Below are 10,824 nucleotides of genomic sequence, written 5' to 3' on the forward strand. Positions count from 1 at the left end.
ATACTGAGTCCCTCCCTCCCAGCCACATCACACCTCAAGTTGGGCTCCCGGCCCTGCAAACTGCAAGCCCACTCGGCCCGGCACTCGGACGAACTCCAGGAGGGAGGCCCACTCTCTAGGACACAGCCCTAGTGCTGCTGCTACATGGTGATTCCTACAGGTCACCACAGCTTCGGCAGTCCCGTCCTCCACCAGGAGCCTATGGGGAGCAGGACGAAATACAAACGCCTACAGCAACCCAGTTTGCCAACACCCCGGACCCAACATACCTCCCTCCCCGCTGTTTGCAGTCTTTGGCTCAAAGATTTAGGAGCTTACCCTCATTCATTCGTTCAAAAAATATTCAGCAATTCTCATGAGCCAGGAAATATGCTAATGTAGAAATTGCAGATAGACAAAGTGGTCTAGTAAGAAAATGGCACAATGGGTGCCTGCCTTGTGCTCTCACCTGATGGTGGCCTGGCTTACAGATGTCTGTGTAGGGCACGTGGGGCCCAGGCGACTGCACTTTCCCTGAGATGAACACAGTGGTTGGAAAAGTCCTCTTGGTCCCATCACATCCCTCTGGCACTCCATACCCAGTTCAGCCTGTTCCTTCCCTCCCTTACCTGGGGGCAGATGCTGGTACAATAAGCACACACCCAGAAGAGCTGAAGGCTGAAGACGGAGACAATATGGCAAGAGGTAGTGGCCTGGAATGGGGACTGACCACCCTGCAGAAGTTCAGCCAGGTAGATGTAGGGCAGGGGAATGCTAAATAAATACAGAGACACAGACACAGGGGTCAAGAAACAGAACAGGCAAAGGGGTTCTGAAAGCAAGGTGGGTCTAGAAGGACATACAGGGCATCACGATGGGGATAGCAGTGGGTTCCATGTGCTCCTAGAAGCCCCATCCCCTGCCCCCATTTTAATTCCTGATCTCTGATAGTCATTGGTTATTTGTCAGGTTTGAACACCATGATGTTAGCCAAGAAACATTTGCATGTTAGACTGAAAAGCCCTCAAAAGCCTAGAACACTAAATGATTCTGGGTACAATGATAGGCACAGAGCATTTTTTATTTGGGGTAGAGGAGCTCCTCTAACTCAACACATTTTGTTGGGATTGGAGAAGACTGTAGTGATGGCAAAATCTTCAGAACCAGGGACATGTGGGAGATGCAGATGTGAAGCCAAGAAGTTTAGGGGTTGGGGTCTGGGCACTGACCTGATGGTGGTCTCAGGGGGAAAACTCAGGACCTGCACATAAGTGGATGACCGGAAACAACAATAAACATTGTGAGATCTGCAAGTGGAAGAGGAACAGTGAGTGAACAGGAAGACAAGGCAAATTGAAGTAGAAGCTGGGACTCAGAGATCAAGCACCACAGATTGGCCACTCCCCCTGAGGGACATACCCTGGCTATGGCCCTACCAAAGCTAGGGGAAAGACTAGGAGGAGGACCAGACTGCAATACCTCATGAGGGTACTGGGCACAAATGGCAGACTGATATATGGAAAGCTGTATGAAAGAGAAGGGGTCGCTGAAGCAAAGTTAAGCAGGGATGGACATTCCAGAGAGCTACATCAGTAGCAAGAGGAGGCAGGTGACACTACACATCTTCACCTGGAAACCCTTTTCTCCAGCTGGCTAAAGTGGACCCGGGCTCCTGGAAGGAGTCCTAGTGAGGGAGGCAAGTGGGGGTCTTCGATATATACATCCAGGTGAGGGGGAAATGCACAGTCAGCAGTCTCAAGAGCGACGGTTAGCTTCACACACCTTCTCATGGCCCCTGTGTTCCCTACAGAAGGAAGGTGGGTGTTAGTAGGATCTGTGAAGTCCACAAAGGCCCATCACTCTATTTCATACTTTCCCCACAAAGGAAGATTCATTACCCAGCTTCATCCAGAGAGAGGCCACAAGGGGTTCACACAGTGTCCGTGACACAATCTCAGCGGAGAAAGACACCAAGGAATCTGTGAAACTGGAAGGTCGGGGAATACACTGTGAATGGAGGCATAAGAAAGCACAGCGTGGAGACAGTCAGATCCAAGGCAGAAAATGGAACTAAAGTATCTGCTAGAATTTCATATATAAAGTCCTGAAAAACCCTGAGCCCCGCCACACTGCACACTAAGAGAAACACGGGAAAAAGAGGGTTGTGGCAGATCATTCGAAACCCACATAAGGTGGCTCACACCCCTAAATCCCAGCACTTGGGAGACTGAGGTGGGAGCTCGAGACCAGCCTGGCCAACATGGCGAAACCCTGTCTCTACTAAAAAAACAAAAAAATTAGCTGGGCGTGGTGGCATGCACCCCTATAATCCCAGCTACTTGGGAGGCTGAAGTGGGAGAATCCTTTGAACAGGGGAAGTAGAGGTTTCAGTGAGCTGAGATCAGGCCATTGCACTCTGGCCTAGGTAACAGAGCAAGACTCTGTCCTAAAAAAAAATAACAAAAGAAATACCTACTGCAAAAGAAAATGAAGTCTTCACCAAACCCAGCTAGCTTGTGAGAAGAAAAAGTGGCCAAATTAACCAGAGGGGCTTGGTGGACATTTACTTGTCACTGAGCAGGTCGGTCAGTGAGGATTCAGGCAATGCCTTGTTTGCATCCAGCACATCTTGGATGTCCTGGGAGCTTTCAAGCTCCAGAGTCCAGTTGTCCTGGACAGTGAGGCAGGATGCACAGCCAGCCAACTCCAGAGGACGCAGAGATATGCAGGATGAACCATCCTTCTCAAACAACATTGGTGTCTGCACAGAAATGGGAAGACGACTGTCTGTGAGTGTGTGCTAGTCCAGTGGGAGGTTCACAAAATATTCTGACCCAATTTTGTTCTTTCTGGAACATGGAGAAGGAAGTGTGTCAACACACACAGGCTTTCTGGTATATCTAAGTCCAGCCTTCTTCCAGAAGGCCTAGAGTGACCAGGCACTGGCATGCCCTCTTTAGACCCCAACCCCAAAAAAGCTTTCTGGGGAAAGGAATGATGAAGTAGGGCACTCACAGGGGGGCCAGGAGCTACGAGTCGGTACACTTGCCCCGGGTGCAAGAACTCAAACCAGCGGACTGAAGCGCCAAAGAAAATGAGGTGAACCTGTGAGGATGGAGAGCAAAGTGCTGGGATCCCAGCCAGAGACTCAGGGCACAGGTCAGGTCCTGGGTCCCTGGAGTCCCAGTTTACCTTCTGATCCTTGTCGTCATTTCCTTGGGGCTGGGGCAGCCCCCATCCAGTCCCCTCCTTCCTCTGGGTGCCCCCAAGCCAGCTCCCCAACACACAGAAACTGAGGGTGGGCTTGGGCACCTCTGGACTTGCTCCTGGAGAGACACAAAAATTCCGCTTCATGAGGGCCTCCTTGTGGCAGAGCAGGAAGAGTCGGCTCTGTCCTAGGTGGGGTCCCTCCAGGCCGGTGGGATCTGTCTGAGGTATTGAGGGTGTTGCTGAATGAAGGGAGGGTCTGGGCACAGGCAGGATCAGGGCATCAGCCAGAAAGAACTGGACATAGACTCTGTTGGGAGAGACAAGGAATAGATTTCTTAAGTGATGCAGGCATTGGGTATTTTGGTCCCCAGAGTCCCACTCCTTTCACCAGGCCCTTCCTTCCCCCCCCAGACTCAGGACAACCATGACCCCAAGCAGCCAACCTGGCCTGCTGCTTCTGGATGAAGCCTGGCATGCTCAGCTCCTTCCAGGAAGGGAAGCTGCTTCTCACGTCCCTCTCTATGATCAACTGAAACCTCTCTGCCCTCACCAGGCAGCCTAGAGGAAGAAAGTTTTCTATCTTGACAAGAAAGGAGACCTGTGGGGTGGGTTGCAAGGCAGACCATCCTACCAGTCTCACTCCCCATCCCAGGCCAGAGCTGCTGCCCTAACATGACATGAAAGCCCACACCTGACCCCCACCTTAGAGGGGTGACACCTTCTCTCCAAACTAAGAATGTAGGAGACACAGTTGTAATCCTGGAGTGCATGTTAGGAGCTATGGTGGAGAAATGCGTGCTGGAAATTCTGGCTAGGGGTCTTCTTGCTCCTGTTCTCAGCCTGCCATACCCGTCTCCCAGAAGTTGTTGATTGACATATGTCACTTCAGCATCTCTAGTAAATCCCAGCAGACTTTTCCTCCCAGGATCCCCTGGCTGTGAGAACCACCACCCCACCACCATCTTCTTTCCACATCTGAACTCCAAACCTATCAGCCGTGGGTCACTGAGGGGTTGAGAGTGCTTGGCCAGGAGCAGGCAGGGCAAGGAGCCACTTTGGTCCCGAAGTTGCAGACAACCTTTATGAGATGAAGCTACCAGAACCCCAAGTAAAACCTGCAAGAAGATGAAGGTTGAGTTACCAAATGTTTATTCAGCAAATACTGAGCATCTACTATTTGCCAGATGCTGTATTACATGGTAAAGCTACAAAGTGAACAAAAAAGGCATGTCTCTGATTCCAAAGAATTTACATTCAAGTGAGGAAGACAGACAAAAAAACACACATGCATTCACACATTTTGTAGAAGAGAAAGGGTACAAATAGAGGTTACAGGTAAGAAGCCATGCGGGATCTCATAGGACACAATGAGACGTTTGATTTTATTTTATATGCACTGGGAGAGGCATGCAAAGAATTTAAGCTGGGTGCAGTGGCTCACGCCTGTAATCCTAGCATTTTGGGAGGCCAAGGCAGAAGGATCATTTGAGCTCAGGAGGAGGAAATCAGCCTGACAACATAGAGAGACCCCATCTCTAAAAATCAAAAAACGTAAAAATTAACCCAGGCTGGGTACAGTGGCTCATGCCTGTAATCCCAGCACTCTGGGAGGCTGAGGCAGGCAGATCACTCAAGTCCAAGAATTCAAGACCAGCCTGGGAAACATGGCAAAATCCCATCTCTACAAAAACACAAAAATTAGCTGGAAGTGGTGATGGATGCCCATAGTCCCAGCTACTCGGGAGGCTGAGGTGGGAGGACTGCTTGAGCCCAGGAGGCAAGGTTGCAGTGAGCCAAGATAGAGCCACTGCGCTCTAGCCTGGGTGACAGAGCAAGACTCTGTTCCAAAAACACAAAAAAAGAAAATTAGCCAGGGATGGTGGTGAACGCCCGTAGTCTCAGCTACTTGGGAGGCTGAAGTGGGAGGATCACTTGAACCTGGGAGGTCGAGGCTGCAATGAGCCATGATCGTGCCAATGCACTCTAGCCTGGGCTACAGAGCAAGATCCTGTCTCGAAAAAAAGGATTTAAACAAGAGAGTTCTGTAATACAAGTTTCACTTTTTTTAACTTCCTTTTTTTTTTTCCCTGAGTCTTGCTCTATTGCCCAGGTTAGAGTGCAGTGGTGTGATCTTGGCTCACTATATCCTTGATCTCTCAGGCTCAAGCGGTCTTACCTCAGCCTCCTGAGTAGCTGGGACCATAGGCGCGTGTCACCACACCTAATTACAACAAAATTTTTGTGGCAACAACGTCTCTACCCAGGCTGGTCTCAAACTCCCGGGCTCCAGTGATCCTCATGCCTTAGCCTCCCAAAGTGTTGGGATTACAGCCATGAGCCACTGTGCCTGGCATAACCCTCCTTTCTAGTTGCTGCAGAGAGAATGAACTGGAGGGGCCAACAACAGATGAAGTGGTCTGCTTAGAAGGCTAGTGTAGTCAAAATGACAAAAAAATGATAGTAACTGAGACTAGGGTCGTGGCAATAAGGATGACAAAAAAAGGAAGTGGCCGGGTGAGGTGGCTCAAGCCTGTAATCCCAGCACTTTGGGAGGCCGAGATGGGCGGATCACGAGGTCAGGAGATTGAGACCATCCTGGCTAACATGGTGAAACCCCGTCTCTACTAAAAAAATACAGAAAAAACTAGCTGGGTGAGGTGGCGGGCGCCTGTCGTCCCAGTTACTCGGGAGGCTGAGGCAGGAGAATGGGTAAACCCGGGAGGCGGAGCTTGCAGTGAGCTGAGATCCGGCCACTGCACTCCAGCCTGCACGACAGAGCGAGACTCCGTCTCTAAAAAAAAAAAAAAGGAAGTCCCCTGAGTCCTCCAAGGGTCCCCCTTACCTGGGCTGGGTGGAAGGCAGAGGGCAGCACACAGAGCCAGGACCAAGCCAGGCGGCGATTGAGTTGGCAGCTGGACAGGTGGGAGGCCTCCGGGAGGGGCAGAAGGGCCTTAGGGTCAAAGGAGGCCCAGGCCTTACACTGTCCTTCCTCTTTCAGGGTGGCCAGAGTGGGGAAGGAGGAGGGAGTCTGCAGCCGAGTGTACTGTCAAGGAGGGAAGAGAAATCGGGAGTGTGTCCCATGGGCCCCAGGTGTCCTCCAGTGTTCTGCCACCATCCTTCCCCCACATCCTCATACTTTCTGGAGGGGACAGTGATGTGGCTCTTCAAGGATCTCACTGTGTGGATTCCGAACAGGGCTGCCTGGCGGAGCTAGAAGATCCAGGGTAGGAGCCAGGAGTTGCAGTCCCAGGCCGGGGCTCCCAGGAGAGGAATGCTGCAGGAACTGGTGGTGTCTCAGCACATGGGGACACAGCCTTGGCCAGGAAAAGCAGCGCAGTCACTTCCCCTGAAGAGCCTGTCTCTTCAAGAATCCTGCTCTCCTTGCCAAGGAAGTGTGCTACTCCCACTGCCTCCCCGCCCTGGGCCCTCAGCCTCCTCACTTGCAGGCCAGCTCCTCCAGGGCCTTGGTAGCCCACAGGTAGAGGGGAAGTCCTAACTGACGTTCCCACACCAACTGCTCATACAGGGAGGCCCCGTAGGCTTGACGGGATGAGTGAGTCCCAGGCTTCTGACGAGAGAAGCTTTGAAGCAGAACAGCGCCACGGAGGCAGGGGGCGAGCACTGGCCTTCTTGTGCCCCCACCCACTGACTGGAGCAGGTGAACATCCTGGAGCTGGGGAAAGCAGAGAAAATGAAAAAGCAGAGATGAATCCCCCAACTCAATGAACCCAGGCAAAGTTCACTGCACTTTGCCACTGCCTGGGTTCCAGGAAGAAGGAAAACAATTTCTCCCACGTGGGCTGGCCTTGCTTTCCACTACAACCCACTCCCATTGCGGTCAGCCTTCATCTCCCATGAGCTCCACTCAGTCTTGCTGTGGGCTGGGTGGCTCCAGGATGAACAGACATGGCTGAGGCTTCTCACCAGGTCGCCTGGGATCATCCCGGCCCCAGACCTGTGCTTCAGCCATCTCCTCCTCCAGGTGAAAGGCCCTTCGCTAAAGGAGATGCTCTGGCCACAACTCCCTCACAGTGCCCAAGACTCTACTCCTTTTTGATGTAAACTTCTGTCCAAGTTATCCTTAACAAAAGTGACCCCCAACACACACTTTTATTTCTGTATTTCTATATAACCACCCTGCTGCAGAAAAGGAGCCCGTGAAGGTAAGAGAAGCTGCAGAGGTCTCTTCATTATCAGCCCTGATCTCACATACCTGCAGACACACTCCTGGTCGCATCACCCGCCTGAGGCCACGGAACTGCTGGTAGGCAAGGCAGAGTCCCAGCTGCCCATCCAGCTCATAGAGGCCAGCTGGCTCATTCAACACGCCAGTGACTGCTCCCTGCAAACAGGCCGAGGTCCCGTTGACCGCTATTTTCTTCCTCTTTGAAGACCCACATTTCCGGCCCCTCAAGCTCTAGGATCTCTCCGTGCTCACCGAATAGGATAGGAGTCTAGAATACCGGACAAGACCTTTTGGATTGTTCTCGTCCTCGGAAACGCTGGGCATGGGGAGTGGCTTGGGATCAGCCTCTAAGAGGGGTCCTTCCAGCTCCAGTTCCAGCTCCTGCACATGTTCTGGTTTCAGCAGCAACAAACGGGACGACTGACTGGTCATCCAAACATGGTGGCGCTGACCACGGATCTTGGACACTCGCAGTTCTGTCAGCACATAGGTTGTACCAGGCCGAAGGGCTCTGTGCCACACCAGCTGGGCAGGGACCTGGCTTGTGCAGAGACAGGCAATGTGGCCCAAGAGACCCCAACACTGCCGCTCTGACAGAGTCCCTTTCCCTCACGATTTGAACTCAGAGACCTGCCCACTGTGAGTCTCTCCTCACTTTTCTATCTTCCTTATGTCTGCCAATTAAATCTTAGCGTCTCTCCTCTCTCACAGGAGATGCCAAATATTTCCGAACCACTTCCCCAACATACAAACCATCCCTAAAACTTCCTTCAAAATACATAAATATTCCATTGAGAAAAGTGTGCCCTATCCTACCCCATAACACACAAACAACATTCATTCATGTAATCCATATGTATTGAGTAGATATGTATCCGGTATTGGGACTGATATCAAGGGAAGTATGATAAACTGTTCTTCTCCAACATACCGAGACCCTATTTCTACAAAATACACGTATTTTTAAATTTTTTATAAAAAGGAAAAGAAACATTATTCAGATACTTATATGTCATAAAACAACAATTAGAATAAAAATTAATGATTTACAATTTCTACCTTGGGTACTATGCTCAGTACCTGGGTAAAAGGATCGATCATACCCCAAACCTCAGAATCACAAAATATCCCCAGCTAATAAACAAGCACATACACCTGAGTCTAAAAGCTGAAATTATGAAAATAAAATTGTACCAGGTGATGCAAAAAGAGTCAACAGTAAGTACCAAGTTGTTGTTTTTTTTAATGCCTGTATTCAATGTCTCAATGGTATTAAGATGAATGATTTCTTTGGTCATCTTCCACAAGTGAGTGTGGCAGTTTTTTAAAAGGTCACATACAATCTAAAAGCTGTGTGCTTAAGTGAATTGCAAAGCGGAAAGTCTATTTCCTCTATGCACAAACATTTCCTGGAATCTTCTTCCAACAGCGCTATTCCAGAAAACAGCTTTCCCCAACTGTCCTCCTTTCCTACATGGCTTCTCCTATGATGTTATCTTTCCAATTGAAAGTTCTAACACCCTCCCCCACTTCCATGGCTGAAATGACCCCAATCCTCACCTGCACGATGACAGACACGTGGGTGTCAGCTGGGTCTGATCTACCAAGAGACAGGATGAAGTAAGCTTTCTGCTTACTTTTCACCAGAGCACTCAATCGAACCAGATTCCCAGCCAGGTTTCGCTGCACACCTCTGAGCTTGTTTCTAAGAAGGAAGAAAAAGCCCTGTAATCCCAGCTACTCAGGAGGCTGAGGGAAGAGAATCACTTGAACCTGGAAGGCAGAGGTTGCAGTGAGCTGAGATCACGCCATTGAACTCCAGCCTGGGCAGCAAGAGTGAAACTCCGTCTCAAAAAGAAAAAAAAAAAAAGAAGCAGTCATCTTTATTTCTCTTCTTTTTCCCTATAAATGCTGTCCCTTCCACAGGAAAGAATAACCTGGTAGTGATACAAAATGTCCACAGCCCAAAGCTAGGTATGCTAAAAACCTTCAAAATTCTCTTGCCCCCATTAGATAAGGCACAGATCCCTTGAAAAACCCTTCTCTTTACCTTCTTAACATTCAAAGGCCATCATTCCCTTGATTTGGAACATTCCATCTATATTACTGTCAATGCCCTTCTTTCTCTCCCTCCACTGACCCACCATCAGCCTCCAATTTCACAGTGCCCCCGCCATGCCTAGAGGGGGAAATTACCTGAGCCTGAGCAGGCGGGAAGCACTTTCTGGGTAGAGGACAGGGATAGGAGTGAGCGGGCCAGGACTGACGGTCAAAGGAAACACTGGCACAGGGGCATCCCACAGCTCCAAGTGCCCCTCCCCTGAGGAATTCCACCTGGCAGGAGGGAGGTAACTCCAATGGGGGAACAGAAAAAGATGGCCCAACCAAGAAAGGTCCAGGTCGATGAGCTAAAAAAGACCAAGAGCAAGGGTTAATCAGGACCTTAGCACCCTATCCACCCACCTCCCCGTCTGTTTCCTCAGAGACTTAATTGTCTTGATCCTTGGACACCATTCTTGTCAGGATCTGAGGCATCTGACCTCCACCTTCCACTCACCTCACAGCTCAGGACGCCAGTGTTATCTCTCACATAGAGGCTTCCGTTCCTGCACTCTTGTTCCAAGTCCCCCCGTAGGTCTGTTAGTGTCCCTAAAAGCAACAGCTGCTCTCGGGGCAGGGGGTTTCCATTTGGTCCAGCCTCTTGGGCCCAGGCCTGGTATGCAGTACTGCTCCAGGACAGATGGCTACAGCATGGGAGATGCTGGTGAGTCTTGAGGTCCTGTACTGAGACGAAGCTGTAAAGTGAAGGGAACAGAGGTCCTGCAAACACAGGTCCAAGCCTAGTAGGTAAACCTCAACCCTGACAAACCCTCAAGAGCCCAAGGAAAGGTTGCAGGGGAACATGGACTAAGAGGTGAGTTTGATTAAAGGGGTAAAACCTGGGGCTAAAGGCCTAAGAAAATAAGGATGCGGGCGGGCGCAGTGGCTTGCACCTGTAATTCTAGCACTTGGAGAGGCCGAGGCGGTTCACCTGAGGTCAGGAGTTTGAGACCAGCCTGGCCAACATAGTGAAACCCCATCTCTACTAAAAATACAAAAAATTAGCTGGGCATGGTGGTGGGCACCTGTAACTCCAGCTTCTTGGGATGCTGAGGCAGGAGAATTGCTTGAACCCAGGAGATGGAGGTTGCAGTGAGCCGAGATCACGCCATTGCACTCCAGCTTGGGCAACAGAGTGAGACTCTGTCTCAAAAAAAAAAGGAAAAAGAAAATAAGGATGGGATCTGAGTCCAATTCTGTGCTGAACAGTATCTTCAACAAGATGGTGCCAGGGAGAGGACCCAGAGAAATGAAATAGGAATGCATGAGCAGCCTGATAAATGAATGTGTGGGGAGAACACTTTGTAAATAACAGAGGCAATTCTCTTTTTTTTTTTTTTTTTTTTTTT

General features: G+C 50.3%; 1 protein-coding gene across 1 annotated transcript in view; it reads right to left on the bottom strand.

Annotated features, from left to right (window-relative positions):
• The window catches only part of CTC1 (CST telomere replication complex component 1), a 22,678-nt gene that overhangs the window by 877 nt on the left and 10,977 nt on the right, over positions 1 to 10,824 (bottom strand). The window contains exons 3-21 of the mRNA XM_017850580.1: positions 9,933 to 10,170; positions 9,572 to 9,783; positions 8,936 to 9,080; positions 7,628 to 7,912; positions 7,403 to 7,531; positions 6,630 to 6,862; positions 6,326 to 6,503; positions 6,032 to 6,232; positions 4,178 to 4,304; positions 3,633 to 3,747; positions 3,172 to 3,496; positions 2,995 to 3,084; positions 2,547 to 2,740; positions 1,878 to 1,966; positions 1,609 to 1,783; positions 1,209 to 1,286; positions 609 to 753; positions 449 to 513; positions 34 to 199 (exon numbers count right to left, since the gene is read on the bottom strand). Of these exons, the coding sequence (XP_017706069.1) occupies positions 34 to 199; positions 449 to 513; positions 609 to 753; positions 1,209 to 1,286; positions 1,609 to 1,783; positions 1,878 to 1,966; positions 2,547 to 2,740; positions 2,995 to 3,084; positions 3,172 to 3,496; positions 3,633 to 3,747; positions 4,178 to 4,304; positions 6,032 to 6,232; positions 6,326 to 6,503; positions 6,630 to 6,862; positions 7,403 to 7,531; positions 7,628 to 7,912; positions 8,936 to 9,080; positions 9,572 to 9,783; positions 9,933 to 10,170 (3,190 nt within the window). The remainder of the gene's footprint in view (positions 1 to 33; positions 200 to 448; positions 514 to 608; positions 754 to 1,208; positions 1,287 to 1,608; positions 1,784 to 1,877; positions 1,967 to 2,546; positions 2,741 to 2,994; positions 3,085 to 3,171; positions 3,497 to 3,632; positions 3,748 to 4,177; positions 4,305 to 6,031; positions 6,233 to 6,325; positions 6,504 to 6,629; positions 6,863 to 7,402; positions 7,532 to 7,627; positions 7,913 to 8,935; positions 9,081 to 9,571; positions 9,784 to 9,932; positions 10,171 to 10,824) is intronic.

This window comes from Rhinopithecus bieti, unplaced genomic scaffold, assembly GCF_001698545.2.
Source record: "Rhinopithecus bieti isolate Rb0 unplaced genomic scaffold, ASM169854v2 scaffold_32008, whole genome shotgun sequence".
Classification (NCBI taxonomy): domain Eukaryota; kingdom Metazoa; phylum Chordata; class Mammalia; order Primates; family Cercopithecidae; genus Rhinopithecus; species Rhinopithecus bieti.